General features: G+C 36.8%; 1 protein-coding gene across 1 annotated transcript in view; it reads right to left on the reverse strand.

Moving 5' to 3' along the window:
* The window catches only part of CTDP1 (CTD phosphatase subunit 1), a 125,727-nt gene that overhangs the window by 18,826 nt on the left and 88,870 nt on the right, over nt 1–18,031 (reverse strand). Inside the window, 2 exon segments of the mRNA XM_066323648.1 lie at nt 12,444–12,580; nt 12,582–12,626. Coding sequence (XP_066179745.1) covers nt 12,444–12,580; nt 12,582–12,626 — 182 coding nt within the window.

The following is an 18,031-nucleotide window of genomic DNA, read 5'->3' on the forward strand; positions in this document are numbered from 1 at the left end:
AAAATTCTACCTTCCTTAATTCAAATTCTCCCTCATCATCACAAAAAAACCCTGCCTTTCTCCCAAGACATCCAGCCATGCAAAAATTAAAACGTGATGAAATGGAGGAGGTTTCCTTGGCTCAAAAGAATTGCAAAGTGTTTTGCTGGAAAAAAGACATTCCTTGGATAAGCAATATAAATGTCAGTGCTCTTACACTCGAATATTCAACTTATACTTGTGCTCTAAGCGTCTGCTGTAAAGCATCACCTTAAAGCTCATACATTTTCCTTTATGAACAGTGAAGGAGGTTAAATCCATGAAGAGTTGGGAGGAGAACTTACAAACATAAGCAATAGGAACAGTTTGAGGGGTTATTTTTAATGTAAAAAGATTTAGCAATGCTAAAACTCTGCAGGAGGTGACAGCAATTATCAAAGTCGTTTTAATTGGTACAGTGAAGGAAAAGCTTTTACAAGCCTTGAAAGTTGACACAATAGTGACATCACTGTTGTGGAGCTCTTTTGGAAGATGAGCCTTTCTACTGAGGAGAACACAGCATTTCTCCTTCTTTCTTCCATACTTTGAAGCAATGTGTCAACAGTATATAGAGAAAGCTATTTTTTATTGAGAATAGCTTTTAATAACTGGCTATGTATCAAATATTTTTATAGAAAACTATCCTTACCAAAAAATGCTCCTTAGTTTTTACACCTGTACAAAACACGGGCAACAAGACTTGGTGGGGAGGATGATTTCTGTCTCTTCCCAGCAAGATATATAAAGATCAGATCAATATCACAGGATAAACTGGGTTATTCTTGACAATAGAAAACTCACATTATTTGAGTATTATCAAGTGCAACATGAGCACATTACAAGAGACTGCAAGCAAAATTTAGACCCACTGATAGAAGCTAGGGCACTGCAAGACCCAGATTTACGTACTGCAGCTCCACAGAATGTTCCCAGATGGGTGCAAAAGCAGTGGAATAATGGAAAACACACTCAGAACAAGCCCTTCAGAGACAGCAGCACACTGGAAACATCTTATTTGTACTCAGTTGTGGAGGGTTAGTTATGTTTATAAGTTATTCAAAAGAAGTTGCTGGTCTGAAAGTTGTGCTGCCTGGAGGTGCTGGACCTGAATTTGTACAAGCTCAGCTCCAGCATTGCAGCGTCCATTAGTATGTATCCAGCTCTTAGTTCCATTGCTCAGATATTTACTCCATGTTCTCCACTCCTTCAGTGCACAGGATGGCCTCAGCCTTCCTGTCACAGCACTGCACAGTGCTGATCCCAAGCAACAGAGAAGCCAGGGAGGATAGCTGCTCTGCTGGATCTCAGGCATAAATGAGGCACAGGCCTGGGGAGGGAAGGCTGAAGACAGCCTTAGCTGCAATGAGCAGGAGATGCTGATGTTGTCAAAGACAATGGAAGGTCTTGTAACCTAAATATGAAATGTAAGAATGGGGAAATGGGAAAATGTGAGCCTGCTGCTGAATGGAGCAGGGGAGCCAGAGATACTGGCATGGAAAAAGGCTGAGGTAATAGTGCCTCCTTTGCCTCAGTCTTTCTTTACTAGCAAGATAAACCTACAGGGGCCAGAGAAGACGGTGAAAGACCCTAGCAAGGAAGAGGTACCCTTGGTGGAACATGACCAGTACAGGGAAGGACTGGGTCAAACCTGAGTCCATGACCCAATAAGATGCCCCCACGAGTGTCAAGGGAGGTGGGTGATGTCACTGTGAGGCCACTCTGTCTTGAGATTATGGTGGTTGAGAGATGTGCCTGATGATTGGAGGTATTCAAATGTCAGTCCTACCTTTAAAAGGAGCTGGACTGAGGGAAGGTCAGCCTCACCTCAGTCCCAGGGAAAGTGAAAGAGCAACTGATCCAGGAAACCATTTCTGGTCACATGAAGGACAAGGTGATCAGTAGTGCTGAACATAGGTTCATCAAAGGGAGACTGACTGACCAACCTGATACACTTCTACAATGAAATGACTGGCTTGGTAAAAGCCAGGGAAGAGCAGACGGTACCTCACTAAGGCCTTTGCTTCTGTGTCTCAGGATCTTCAGACACTCTTGATGTAGGAGTGGAGTGTTGATCTAATGAACATGTACAAAATGCTGAATGGACAGTGTAAAGAAAAAGGAGCCAGGTTCTTCTCAGTGGTGTCCAGTGACAGGACAAGAGGCAACAGTCACAAACTGAAATACATAAGTTCCCTCTAAACATCAGGGAACAGTTTGTCACTGTGATGGTGATTAAGCACAGGCACAGGTTATCCAGAGAGGCTTTATCCTCGGAGATACTAAAACCTGCAGCACTATTGCCTTGCCTCTCTAGCTCTTTTGAGAACTCCTGTCTTACCTAAGTACTTCATGCTTCTCAAACACCAGAGAAGTCAAGCACCGGAAACTTCATGATCACGTGAAGAGCCTTATGCAGAACAAATACTAGATTAGGCTTGCAGAGATATGAAATTATTCATCTTCTCTGTTATGGGAGCCGCTTCCAGTGCTGAGCACCTGGGAATACATCTGAATGCCAGAAAAACCTGAAGAAACCCGTCTGGCACTCCATTACTCTTGCCTGTTCCCCCCATCTTACACCCAGATATATTCCAAAACTTTTAGAAAGAAATCCAGCAGTATGCTGGTTCTGCCTCCACCATCACAGCACTAGAACACAAAGATGGGCAGACTTGCTATAATGAGATCTACTTTTCCCATAATTTTTGCTCTCCATTGCCTCAACTCAATCCATTGCTTCCCAGGTATGGCTGTGGTGGTCATAATCAATCACTGTTAGTGTTTTACAACACTCTAGTGTTTTACATACTGATGCATTAACTCTCAGAGAAAAAAAGGACCACAGCCGAACAAACCCAGAGGTTTGTGTTATAAAGAGGAGACATTAAGTGATGTATTTCTGCAAATCTGAAGAAAATTTGAATTCCTTCTCCCTGGACAACTCATGATACCAGAAAACAGTGGGAAAAAACAGAAAATAGGAACAGCTTCCTGTGGCTGGTAGAGTTTCCAGAGTGTCATCTGTCTCACTGTGAATTTGGGAAGAGGATTCCTTGCAAAACTCTGCAAAAGGAAAAACTTCTCAGAGGCTACTCAAGGTTTCTGGAAAAAACTCTATAGAATCCCAGAGGCTTGCTTTCTACAACTTCCTTCAGTTCATCTGAATGTATCTGGTTTTGTGTCTATATTTCTGTACGTGGATAAAACACAATTTCAAGCAAGAACACACCACATGACCATTGAAAACACCAAGATTATGGTAATTCCTGACTTAGACTGCTGACAACAGACTGAATACATGAATCACATACAATTTTCTGATTTTCTCAATGCAGCAGCAGCTCATGTATCTAAAGCTGAAGATGGTACAAATTGCCTGTTAGGCTCTTCCCTGAGTGTGTAAGAAAATGTTTGTACACATTACAGATAATTTAGCTGTTGGGCTGCTTGCTTTCCTAGGTAAGCACCCTATGTAGAAGAAAGGATTTTTGATTACTGCAGCTTATCACTTCTAAGTCTTGCAGGTTGCAAATGCAATTTATATACGTAGCCAATATAAACTGTAATTTTTCAGTGTAATTGGATGACAGTAGAGTGTTACAGACAACATTACAGGAGTAAAGCTAATTGTAAAATTGTACTTCTCTGAAAGTGAAAAAGACTTCTCTGAAAAAAATGAAGGCGAACTACAAGGACATCTTTCCCATACATACTGAATATTCTGATTCCTTTTCTCAAGTATTTTTCTCAGTTTCCTTGAAAACTGGATGCACACTGTTTACCAACAAGACTAATCAGCAGCTGTAATTTAGTCTGCAACTTAACTGAAGCTGTAGTAAGTATATTTTCAGTAACAGCTTGTAACTTTAGGCCATCAAAATCATTAACAAGCTTGAAGATATTAATAACTCATCTACTTAAGTGCCTTCATTAAAGAAACTGAGCCATGCATTCATTTGCTTATACAGCTGTTTTTACCATTTATCAGTGTCATGCTTATAATTTAAGTAATTTAACCACTTGAAATTTAAAAATAGCGTATTGAGATGTCCCAACATTTAAATGAGCAAGAAATAACTGCAAAATCATGTTCACTCTCTAGATAGAATATCAAAAGAGATAAAAAAAAGGAATCCAACTCTGTATAAAAGTTTAAACAGAGTAATGCCAATGACTTCTTTACTCTTGTCCTATAGACACTGTATGCACTGAGACAATACATTTGGTGTTCGTGCATGTGGGCCTTACAGCTGATTAAGGCAGAAATAGGGTTTTACTCTGGATGAGCTCTCAGCTCATTCTCTGGATTGAAGATGCATTAGTGGCTGGCCCACAGCAAGCTCCTGGAGCAAAACCCCAGCTTACACTGCCCTAAAGGAAATGATGAACCCTGAGATCCCTTTGGGACCCACACCAAAGCATTGCTTCAAAGGCACACTCCACACCTGGGCTAAAACACTAATGGAGATAATCTTCATGTACCAAAGGCACCTTCACTGCTACCATTTGCTTCTTGCTGAGAACTCTGTACACAGGAACTCCTTTATTTCTCACAACTACTTTCAAACATTTGACACTAGAGGTCCTATAGTTTCCTCTCTGATTTACCTTTGAGAAAGAAATACCCATTTATTTTGTGCTTTTGCTAATTGTTTCCTGAACAGCTAGAGTAGTTCAAACCATACTTGATGATTTACAAGCTTTTAGACTTGACCACATGAATTTTTCTTTACGAGATCATAAAGCTTAATTCATTTTAACGAAAAATAAAATAAAAAGCTTCTCAACCACAGCAGCAGAAAAAAACCAAACACAAAATCTAAAAGTGAAGGACACACAGACCAGATGTGGAAGTTTAAGATCTTATTAGAAAGATAATTTATGGAAATTATAATTAATGGAAAGAATTTAAAAAACCTAACAAATTGATATAGATTTTCTCAAAAAATCCTCCATGAGAACAGTCCACTGTTAGATAGCACAGAATATCAAATGAAGAAGAAAAATATTTTTCACTTTGAGGGTTTTTTTCACTTGTATTTGAGAATTTCATTCAATTTTTCTAAAAAGTAGCGCCAACCTCCCTTTCAAACAGCATTCCCTCTTGTGATAGATCTCCCAGATACCCTTTTATTTGTAGAAATAAATTATTTTTGCTTTTAAATAGAAATGTAACAGTCCCCTAAACTCTCAATTTAGTTAGGCATGTCAGACATTTTTCTCCTCTCTACTATCAAATAAAATAGTGTATTGAAAATAGCACCACACATTCATACGCCTTGGAGCACACCCACCCACCAGTAACTTCCAGCATTGTTCTGCCCTTCTGTGGATTTACAAGGTGTAGAACATCCCTCTACACCGTCACTTTCTCCTAATGCCAGTGCCACAAAACCAAAAAGTTATGAATTAACTCTCATACACACATTTTTCAATCCAATTATTTCCATATGATTTAAAGTTAGTCTTCCAGGCTTAACGTGCCATAGATACACCTCATAGCTTTTTAGAGGGAGAAAAAAACACAAGGTCTAGTTTAACAGAGCACTCATTACAGCAGAATGCATACTTTAACAAATTTATTATTCAGAAAAAAACTTGAAAATCACATTTTTAGCATAGAAAAGCCTACAGAGACCTTTCCATTAGTAAAAGCTTCCTAGGAAGATTATACAGAAAAAAGAAGAGCAAATTTGGTATAATCCTTTCATGGCAATGGAATTTTGAATACTTTGTGAAAAGCTATTTAAGAAGCATTCAGGAAACAACATGCATCTGAGCAAACTTCTGCAATGCATCCAACAAAGACATATTAACCAGTTCAGATACAGTAAATGAGTAGAATATTACTGCCATTTTGCAAATGCCATTATTTCAAATATTGTGTATAAAAGAGTTGGGTGATTTAATCTTAAATTCAAAAAGATTCCTTGAAATGTTAAGGAAAGACAATCATTGAAGTAGCCTTGAAACAGAATGGAACATATTTAAAACCTTAAATGACCTGAAAGATAGACCTAACAAGAGAATCCCTTGTGACTTTGACCAAATCTGTGTGTACCTTGTACTCCTTTCTGCTCAGAGAAGAAAAACCTCCAGATCAAAATCAGACTTTAAAGAGAAGTGAACAATACTCTGTAAACAGCTAAAGACTGAATACTGTCTGACTAGCTGGAAGGCACCTAAAGAGTTAGGCATTCCTCATACTGTTAACCCTGTTCAATGAGTCTGGGAAACCTCACTGGAGAGCGGATGTTAAGATCCAGATAAACTAATCCATAGCTGTTTCAGAAAGTAGGTACCTCCCCAGTGGAAAAACAGTGGTATATTAAACTGAAAAAGAAAGTAGAATTCTGCATTCCCTCTCCACAGGAAGCGCTCCTTTCCCTTCACCTGACTAAGTGACTTGCCCACAATTCTGCTCTTGAACATAAGATGGGTGGTAGCTTTCTCATATGAGGAGACACTGAAGAACAAGCAAGTGGCCAGCATAGTAACTTGTTTTTTGAGCCACAAGTAACAAACAGGCCTCACAGTTCTTCTGGTTGCTGCAGGCAAAAAAAATAGTTTTCCTCTTAAAAAATTATTTCACACAGTGGAAAAAACACAGCTCTTTGCCCTGTCCTTCCATCTGAGAAAACACACACACAAGCACTGCCTGGAGCTGACAGCTTCCTAAGGGCAGAAGACATGCTGGATCCCTCATCCTGCTCTAACAAGAAGAAAAACAAAGTTTCTCTTATCAGAGAGCTTTAAAACTACATTCTGTAACAGTTTAAAATGAATTACAGAGCAAGTCAGCATTTTATAAGAAAACCCAATGATGCTTAACATCATTAGTGAGAAGAAAAATCTCTGGCAGTGTTACAGGACTTGCACTTGTGCTCTCTATTGTAAAAGCATTCAAATACTCCTTCAAAAGAAAAACTGTCATAGCAAACTATGTTACTTCACTTGCAAATGATGCTCTACACATTATATATAATATTTGTGAGGCCATAGTATAAGAATGACTTTTTTTAGAAGTGTGTTTACAGCCAAGTGATATGATTGGCATCTTAAAAAAAATAAATCTAAAGATAATAACTAGGGTGATAAACAAAAACATGTTGGCATGTAGATGCAGTTTGAACAGTAACATTTCCAGTTCCCAATTCCTCCTATTGCATTTTTTAATTCTCCATTGATAATTATAACATGTATCCAATATTATACTGGAAAAGTTGAGTTTGTCAGTGACTTCTCTAGATATCTGCAATTACACTCTAATACTGTTGAACTTTTCTGATTTAAAAACCCCTTAATTTTCAGGTTTCAGCTAAAGCTCCACAGATCAACGAGTAAAGACACACTCAGAATAACTCCCTAGTATTTACTGAAGGTTTATGAAAAAGATTGCTATAGGGAAGGAATCTCTTAAGAGCTTGGACACTATTTCACTTCGATCAAATCTACTTTTCATGAAAAAAAGCTACTCAAATGAAACAAAGCATGGCCTGTAATTACACTTTTCAAGTACAAACATCCTTGGTACAGCTTGCTCTTAAAAATCATCTTTTGTGCTTTGTAACAAAGACAAGTACCAAAGGGTGAGATTTAACTTAACAGATGCAGAATGTTCAAGTCAGCAAAACCACCTATCTCTTCATACTACTTTTTCTCTGAGGAGAGGAGGGGAAAGAATGACTGGTTCAGAAATACAAATTAGGAAAGGTCAGTTTTACCACAAATATGTGAGACAAAGACAAAAAGCTGAGAATCAACCTAAAGAGAACATGGAAAACAAAAGTACCAATTGTCAAAACACCAATGTCTTAATAACATAACAAAAGAGGTTAAATGGGGACAGGATGCACCTCAGTTGCCTAAAACAACCCTAAAAGCTTTGAAGGTGGTCAGTAATCAGATCCTAACCCTATCAGATAAAGATTATAAGCTGAAGGACTCCTGATTCTCAGGGCATTTGGACAATTTTCAAGAGAGCCTGAAAAAGGCACACCCTTGATACATAAACTATCAACCCAGATCCAGCATTTGTTTCCATATATGTAATCCTCTAGAACCTGGATCTAGCTGGCAAACTGAAAGTAAGTTGTTGATTCAATGTAGCAGAGGGTAGAGTACTTGGGACTACACATACTTGAAAATAAAAATTACCTCTGGAGAAAAAAAAAAAAGTTAAATAACGTGGCTTCAAAAAGCTGTGATTACCTCAGTATTGATTTTTTCATGTGGAAATTTTGGGTAACAACAGATCTTTCAAATAAAAACATTCCTACATGAAAACTTATTTTTAAAATATAAGTACAGAAGCAAATTATACTTTGATGCCCAGAATCCTCTTCAATTTTAGAGTCATCATCAAAAACATCTCCAAACGGGAATGACATTAAAAGTTTGCAGAAGGTCGGCTCACATGAAAACAGCAAGATGGGCTGCCAACAGAAGCACTTCTCCTTAGAATCTCAACCTGGATTTCAGTCTGGAGTGTTTCACCATTGCTTCTGAGAAAAAACACCTCATTGAAATTGCAGTAATTTTTAAATTGCTTATGTGGACTACATCAAAGAGTCTGTTTACTTCCAAACTGCTAGAAACAGGAAACTCAGTCATTTAAACATACTCTCAGCTTGCAGTAGCTACGAGAACAATTGTTATGCCAAGGAAAAAAATATACCAGAAGGAATCACGAAAAACTTCTATTTCGGAGGCTGAATACAATAACTAGTTTTGGGAAAAATGAAGTTGGTGAAAGTTTCAGCTCTTAACACCTCAAAACGTCCCTCTGAATAGCTATGTTAACTCATCACAAGAGTACTGTACAGACTTAGAACATGCTGGCCAAATTCAAGAAAAAAGTACTTGAAACAACCTTGCAAAAAATCAGTCAGGGTTTGGTTATGTAAAAAAACATTCATTACATTGCCTTATTACCTGAAGGATACTTTCTTCACCCAGATGTTTAATTTAGAATGCTGAATTAGACTGAACTTACAGGAAATTAATCATGGGAGACAAATTTGGGCTGTTCTCTGAAACAGACTCAAACAATTTGAAACTTTGTAAGTGCAAACATCTATAAAACTGGAGCCATCACATCATCTATGTTGAGCTTCCTTAACTTGCTTCATCCTAAGAAAAGCATTTCCAGAGAAGTACCTTCAAACTGACAAAGGCCACCTATCACTCCAAATCTTAGAGCAAATCAGCCTTTCCCGTAACTGAGAGAAGAGGTAGTTGCCTGTCAAAGAGCTCTAATTTTGCAGAGTTTAGGTCTGTTTTTTTACCTACTCTATGATTATACCTTCTCTTTAAAAGGCTGAGTAGGTTTCTTGCTTTGTTAAGGAGACATTAGATCTCTCTAAAATATTAGAGTAAGGCTCTCATTAAAATGCATTCAAGTAGGAAAACCGCATTTATTTACCAAATTACATCAAGGAACAATGAGCTACTGCTCTTATCAAACATACTTCGATTGATTTGGGATTCAATATCTCATTGCCAAAATCAATAAATGGGCCACATTTGCTTTCTGTAGTTTTCCAGCAATCTTAATTCTATGCAGAGATTGTAAAGCCCCTGAACAAGCTGCAAGATTCAACCTCCTTCACCAATGCTCAACTGAAGTGCTGCCTCTGCAACACAAAAATAAATGGAATAAGCTTTGAAGAACAGTCTTTAAAATGAGACATGCTCTTCTGTAATCCCACGGCCACTGACACGACAGGCCGAAAGCCAAAACCACAGTGCAGTTTTAGAAATGACCTGAACAGATCCTCAAGTTCCAGCCAATTCCAACAGTGAACTCTGGCTCTTACTGAGGGAGTCTGAACAAGAGATTTTCAAAAGGACCTCACTATTATGCATGGCTAAACTGTAATGGTTCCAGAAGTGTAAGTAGTTTAGAATATCCACACATCACAGAATTCAGATTACAAGTTTGAAACAGTTATATGGGAGAAGCTATATAAATGAGAGCAAAATGAATTTAAATTTTCTTCAGACAAAGAGCATTTTCCATTTACCTGCAAATGCAAGCAATTGTTTACTTTAGGATTTGTGCACTCTGGACTTGAGATTTATGTTTTCTTGAACATCCAAGCACTGACCACATACAGAAATTTTGATCCCCCTTCCCTTTTGCAGTTAGACATCATTGAGTGTCCCCCTAAATAAAATCTATTCTAAGGGAAAGGAGATAATGAAAGATTAAGTTCTTAAAATTAACTTCACACAATATATTTTTTTCTAGGGTGACCTTACACAGAAGCTCTTTAACAGACAGATTGCTTGATGATTAAGTGAGCTATGCTAATGCAACAAATGATCCAGGAGGCAGGAAATGATGACTTTAAATACCAGTATTTCTAAATTTAGATCTTCAGCTTTTCTATACCGTGAAAATCAAATCAACAGCATACTCACATCATCTAGAAAGGAATTATGAAAGACTCTTTAGTGTAATAACATTTCAACTTTACTAGTGAAACAATGCAATGAGTTGCCTGGGTAAGAAAACAGAGAAACCATCATTCTTTGGCAAAATGGTTGAATCTACAATTGTTTTGTTGGCCATACTTGAGATGTGCTGCTGGCTTTTAAGGGTACTTTCAAGAAGATTTTGACCACATACCAGATAGTTCCTTAATATGTTTTGAATGGTTTGTCGCTGAAATTGTTTTTGAAAAATATCCCAGACTATAATAAATCTGAGTCTGACAGCTTGGGAAGCACTGAGCTGTAAAAAAACTTAGGTCCTGAGACTCTCAAAGTAGAATGTCTTAAGACTGGGAACTGGAATAAAGTTACAGTGACAATGAATATACTTGTTCAGTTGAGATAAAAGATGTCACCAACAAAATTTTGGACTGGAGTTTGCAGCCATCTTTTCATTCAGTAAGAAAGAAAGGAAAACTGTAGTCTCTGGCTTCTGGAAGAGTGGCTGTTGTAAGGAAGTACTATAATATTTGAAATAAAACACTAAGGAATCAAAATATCACTGGTTCCTTTTAAAATTCTAGCAAATGGGCAGTATCTAGAGCAACTAGAAAAGATAGTTATGGGATTTCTGAGGCTCTGAGCTCAATTTTCCTTGATTATGAATTAGCAATGGATCTAGGAGAAAGGCTGCATTTCCTCTCCAGTAGGAGCTATCAGTTTTCTCCAAGATATTTTTTTCCTCCATGCTTGAGAATTTTAGAAGTGGCAGCAATCAGAGAAATGATCAAGGTATTCTGTAAGTTTCAAGACAAAAGACTAACATTAAATGTAAATGCTAGATTTTTTTTTAAGTGCTATTGTTCCAGTGTCAGCAACTACCAGAAAGGTGTAGAGGAGCAGCAGGAACCTATAGTTTCTGTAGGTCTCCTCTCTAATAGGAAAGAACTGAGCCAGATCATAGGAGAACTGAATCATATCTGGACTGTTTCTTGTTCATCTTCTGTTTTTCAGAGACTATTCTTACATTACCCCTCTTAAAAAGTATCTGTTTAGCACATACAACACTGACTGAACATGAAAACATCAATTTAAAGCTTCAAACTTAAAATGTAATTGGAATGACGGGCTCCTTTCTTATCAAGCAGAATTTCCTGCCTATTAGACACGGGGTCAGCATCTGAACCAGCACTTTCAGTGAGTATGTCTTCCAGCATGCCATTCAAGCTCAATCCTGAATGCAATTTAACAAACTGACAAGGAAACTGTTAGGAGGTGGAGAGGACAAAAACCGAAAAGTTACTTAAGCTGCTCAAAGACTTTATCCTAGCAGGAACACTATTATGTCTGTATACTTTCTCAGTGAAGAAGTATTGCCAAGCTTACTTGAAAACTTTCTTGTATACAGAATAAAGCTTAACTACAAATGCACTTGCTCTATCTTTTTACACCATTCCTGGGGAATAGTATTTAGCAATATTCCTTAAAGTGACTCTTTCTTCCTTTTGGTTTCCAGAAGCTGGTATGTCTTCCATACAATGAAACATCACAGTATTTGGACGACTTAACAGTGACATGCCACCACCATGCCTTGCTGCTTCAGGCTGTGCTCTAGAACAGTCATGATTTGCTTGCCTTTCTATTCCAAATTTCCTTTTGGAGAAAATTTTTCTTTTATCAAGACAAATCTAATTCTCAAAACTTGTTGACTTTTTGCTGAAGAAGTTCAATGATTAGAAATACCCATGATAAACTAAAAGGCCATGGCAGCTCCCTCTGTAGCTCTTTCTTCAATAAACCAAACACACAGCAATATTATTACCCCAATCAAAATCTTTCCATAAACATGTATCACATTTTGTAGCAGTTTTTGCAGTTTCTCTCATACCCTCATTGCATGCTAGAACAAAGCTCAGAAAAGTTAAAATAATGTAAGTCAGTTGCTTAAGAAACATCATCAACACTTCTTACATTTGAAAAATTCATACCTGGGTACACAGCCTGTTAAACTTCTTTCACCGGACGATGACGATGATGATGATCCAGGTCTCTGATCTGCCTTCCTCCCTAGAGTCTCTGTTGCACTAGTCTGAGGTTTTTCACCTTCCTCTTCAGGCTTTTTTTTTTTCAGTATCACTTTCGTCACTCCCTTCTCCCAAGATGTCATCCACCTGCCAAAGAATGGAGGAGTCAGTTTGTCTTCCATCAGACTACTCTGTATTAATCTTTCATCATTATTGCATCACTCTTCAATAATCATTAAGAATATGCTTCAAGTTTCCTTGGCCTTCTCAGTCAAAATTTAAATTAAACTCCAGTGTCTTCAACACAGCTTTTGTAACAACTCGAGCAACATTTTATTCAAATAAAATATATTTATTCTATGCTTAGCTTATGGTACATACACATATAGTCACATACATGATAGTTACACAAGAAAGTACTATAAAAAGATTGATATCTTCTGAAATTAAAGGGATAGATGATTTATACTATCGTAACATACTAATGCTTATTCTCTAATAGATATATTTTATATTATTGTAACATAGAATCACTTGGGCAAGGCATATTAAAATCTCTAATAAGAATTCTTATATTTACAGGTATTCCTTGATACATATATAACTGTAAAGAAATCTGCTTCTAAATAATACAGCATGAATGAAACAGAATGTAGAAGCCCCATTTTAACCTGACCGTGCGAATTATTAAGGACAAATCTATCAAAAGGCTTACATATTTTATTAAATAATTGTTTGTTCTTTACTTTTGAAAAGTTATCACAGGATTTGATAATCCTCTAAAAACCTATGAATTTGCTGTGACAGGTCTGGGTCTGCTGAAACCATCATGAAATGCAAAACATATTCATGATTCAAAAGATTATGTTCTCTTTGAGTTAGTATTCAGCCTTCAGAAAGAGATGAAAATGTAAGTGCAGCTCCCCCATTCTCTCAATGTTTGTGAATGACAGAAGACATGGAAATAAGCCATGTGTCAGCATTTCTCTACTGATACTTAAGGATTTTCCTAGCAGCAGCTTCTCTCAACATAAATTAAAATATGCTTTACTACTAATCTTGCTTTATCAAGAAGAAAAATATCTTCATATGAAAATGCAGACAAAAGGTTTTATGTTGTTTATCTGCTGCTTTTACATGAAAATCCCAAAAGCTAAAGAAAGCTGTAAGAAAGTCACTTATATCTGGTCATTCATAAATGGACCTTCAACTTCTTTGTTTAGCTCATTAAAAGGAACTGCAAACCAGTTTAGTGCATCTAAATCCAGGTGGCATTTTCAGGTAGAACTGTCGAAATTGCTGTATCAAATCAAATTTCATTAGTCCAGACATGTTTTTCCTGTGAGCAGCTGTTGCATGCATGGCACATAAGAATCATGGAATGCAATTAAGGGTCAGGGAGACTGAAAGCACTGCTTGAGATAAGCCAACAGTGAACCAAGGAGAAGAATGTGAAGTACACAAGATGGAGATTTTTCTGTGTGTGCAGAACATACTGGAAGTCTCAAGTGTATTAAGTATTACAGTTTGGGCTGGGATGGCAGGAAGACCCTGCCTGTGTAGCTTTGGTAGAAGACACTCCAGGTAGCTGACATGGCCAGTAACTGGCAGCACAGATGCACAGCTCTAACAACTCCTTTTCTGCAAGTCTTTAATTTAAAATTACAGCCCTTCATTCCAAAAGCAATACTTTTCCAGAAAGTCTTATGTTTAAAACCATGTTCTCACTACAAAATGTGTTATGGTTTGCAAAGGATAAAGTTAGGCTGATAGACATTCAGTATTACAGATGCTTTTCGCAAAATGAAGTCTGATAGTATTTTAAAATCTACTTTTTAAAATACTGAAATGTGAACGGTTTTGACAGACTAGCAGTCTAGTTATTGCCATGTCTGTTTTTCTTTCATCCTGTACAATGATAACATTATTTGTTTGAAGTCTGAAATGCCATTTAATATTAGAATTACTAGTATTAGTTGTACACATATATGTAATTTCTCTGAAAGACTACAAAAAATGAACATATATATCACAGAAATATATAAAAATTCAAAAATCACTGCATATGAAAATGATGTGGAATGGTCCTAGAAATCTCTGATTAGAAAGGCACCCAAAACATGGATTCCTGGTTAATTATTAGCTAAATTGCAAATGTGCTGAAAAATATAAACATTACATCTTCATCTTACACAATTCTCAAAAGAAATGGAAAACAATCCATATTTTCATTGAGGCAGTGGAGATTTCAGCCCATGACACTTGTTCAAGTTAATAGGCAAAAAAAACTTCATTAATATCTAAACACCAACGATCTACCTATACCTATCACTAACTTTGAATAAATAATAAAGTTCAAAGAACAGGGGAAACTTTTAATCTGATTTAGAACATGACAGATACAAATGTACCAAGTACCAACCATAGCTTCAGCCTATGTGATTGGATTTTATACGATTAACATAAATTGAACATAAAACACTTCCGAAGAAAATGCTAGCTAATATCAAATCTTACTGATAAGGTACAGTGAAGGGATGCTTACTGCTCTAACACCTAGAGCAGTTATCTTTGAAATAGACTTTCATAACGCAGCAACAATCATTAACATTGAAAAAGAAAAATGATTCATCCTTTGAAAATAACGAAGTTGTTCAATTCAGCAAGAGAATCAAAAGCCTGACAACTCTTTTAAACACTCAATTATAAAAGCCAGTAAAGGGTCTCATGTGACAAAGCTATTTTATTTCTCATTTAGGAAGAGCAGAGCATACACTCATGCAAAGTATAAAGACCAAAGAGCAATGAGATTTTTAATCTCATTCTCTCATTAAGAGCTGTGAAGTACCTAAAGCTTTGCTGAAAGGAAAGTCAAAGCTTTCTCTAGTACTAACTAACCAGATCAGCTGAAAGTGTTTTTACTTCAGAAGTAGAGGTTGCACATTCAAAATGAATCAAGACTCCAAGTAAACACCAAAAAAACTGCTACGAGCAACTTCTATTTTTCCTATAGTTAAGATACAGGCAATGTTTTGATACAGTTTTAGGGATATGAGAGAGCTATCATGACACATCTTTTGGAAGTAACAACTACCTACACAGTAATGCAAACTACATATTTAAAAACAAAAAGGAGCTGTGACTAAACTTTAATTCTTGTTTTTCAACTAGCAAGTACTTTAGGATTCAAGTTTTAATAGAACTCAGAAGCTACCTTAGACAGCCAACACAACAACACTTGCAATTGCTTAGAAGATCTCTCAAAAGTGGTACAATCATCTGAAACATCTCTACTGGAATTACAGAAAAAATTCTACAAAAAGAATAGGTTTGATAAACAGCAATAAATTTTGTGCTCCAGTACTGCACTGAGGATACACACATTTCTGCCCCTCCCCACAGGTCTTCCCAAAAAGACTTGCTCCAACTGATTGTGTAACTTAAGGGAAAAGCAGAAAAAACCACTTGTAAAGTTTTTACAAGTTCTTTAGGTCTATTGCTACTGCCACTAAATGACTGCTCATTGTAAGCAATTTAAGCAATGGGTATTGACAGGAAGTACACCTAAAACCCAACTCCATTTCAGCATAAAACCTATGTGTTCTGCCCATTTATTTGAGATTGCATTGAATGCATTTTATTTCAAGAAGAACTTGCAAAAACTAATATAGTCCACCATCTGAATGTGGCAAAAGGTTTCAATATGTACCTTACATTCCTCTCATGGTATATAAAGTCAAAAAATAACTCTAAAATGATCCTATATTCTTTACCCCTGGCTCCCCTTCCAACATTCCTTTCTGATTTGTCCCAAATGATTGCTTTTTAGTACATTACAGAAATCAGCTGACCATTTTAGAAACTTTGAAAGGGCAGCAAAATGAGAAGACGAATAAGGTAGGAAAAGGCACATGGAAAATTACAAATTAAGCAGCACTTCTGAGCATGTGAAATTAACAGTGAATGGTGGTATTAGATTGTAAATCAAACTAGAGATAGTGGTGGCTCCATCTTTCTGGAGCTGCGCACTTTCAAACCTTCAGGACTTCCACCAAACTTTCAAACTTCCAGGACAGAGGTCTGAAAACAAAACTGCTCTGTGGCAAAATAAATGTAAATAATACTGTAAAAGTTTATTAACTCCACTCTATAAAGTAATTTGCAAGAATTAACACAGCACTGATAACTCTAAAGCAGGTGCAGTTATATTCCCACCTTTCAATCCAGCTTACAAGAGGTCATCCAACAGTGCTCTCTACACAGCGCACACAATCACTTGACAAATCGTTATTGTGGCACAATCACAAATGTTTGTCCTATCTTCCCTCAAGCTCCTCAAAGTGTACACCAGGCATTTGGTAAAGCAAGGAAAGTTTTATCCAGAGGAGGACAGGACTGATATTTGTGCAATTGACTGGGAAAGTTTAACTGCTGGACATAAAAGAAGCACAGTTTGGTGAAGAAGAGTGAGAGGGCATGACAGGACTGAATTGACAAGGCCCCTGCATGTGCAGGAGGCAGAAAGCGAAGTGCTGGGTCTCTTAACTTTCACAGGCAGTCCTCCTAATTTCAAATCCCACGGGGTTCTGTGCTAAACAGCATAATACAGATGTTACCCATATGTCAAACTTCAGCAAGATCAGGCACTAATTATGCAGCTTTATATGTCAGAGTAAAGTTTCTGTGATAGCTGCCTATTTGAATGCGATCTTCTACTGAACACAGCATTAATCTAGTTTTTACATACATGTGTTACACTGTACCCTTGATGGAAAGGGCTGAGTTCAACAATATATTTATAAAATATTTTTCATTTCTAGTGAAGCTGAACAGCAAGAAAAAAAAATCAAAGTGTAAAGAAATGTAGTAGTTAAAGACAGAGTTCAAGTGAAATTCCAAAACAAATCAAACTTTTCCTAGAATAAGAAAAAATACCTGAAGTCGAGTGAATTTATATTAATGATCACAGATCAGCAGTAATTTACTCTGTGAATGAATTCAACAAAATCTGGTTTTAATGGCGTAAAAGGGTTTTATGACAAGCTTTCAGAATATCCAAACAGTTTCAAAATAAGGGAATGTGTTTTTCTTTGTAATTTTTATCACTTAATGTATTTATATTTATGAACGCTTTTTGTCTCTACCGTTCAACAAAAAGACACCCCAATGATATTTACAAGTAGTTTCTTCATTTGCAGTTAGAGACATTACAACATTTTACTGTCTTTTTGTAATAGAAAAGTATTAATGAAATAAAGACATTACTGCTTTGTTCCTCAGCAGCTGAAGTCCCAGAATAAGAAACCCTCATGCTCAAAAAGTATAATTTAAAATACATTTTGCTTTTCTAAATACTTTATGGTATATATTTTTGAGTGGGAGGTGATGGCCTTTTTCCTCTGTGAAGGGGAATTAGCCATGGGTAGCTTTTTTTAGTTTAGGCAGTAAACAGATTTCTGAGTTATATTCAAAGTCAGGCCTTTAGAATGAGAGCCAAACCAAACCTGTAACTTGTGCTTCCTGGCACTTGTGGTCTAGAATTATTTGCACCT

Source organism: Sylvia atricapilla, chromosome 1 (assembly GCF_009819655.1).
Source record: "Sylvia atricapilla isolate bSylAtr1 chromosome 1, bSylAtr1.pri, whole genome shotgun sequence".
Lineage (NCBI taxonomy): Eukaryota > Metazoa > Chordata > Aves > Passeriformes > Sylviidae > Sylvia > Sylvia atricapilla.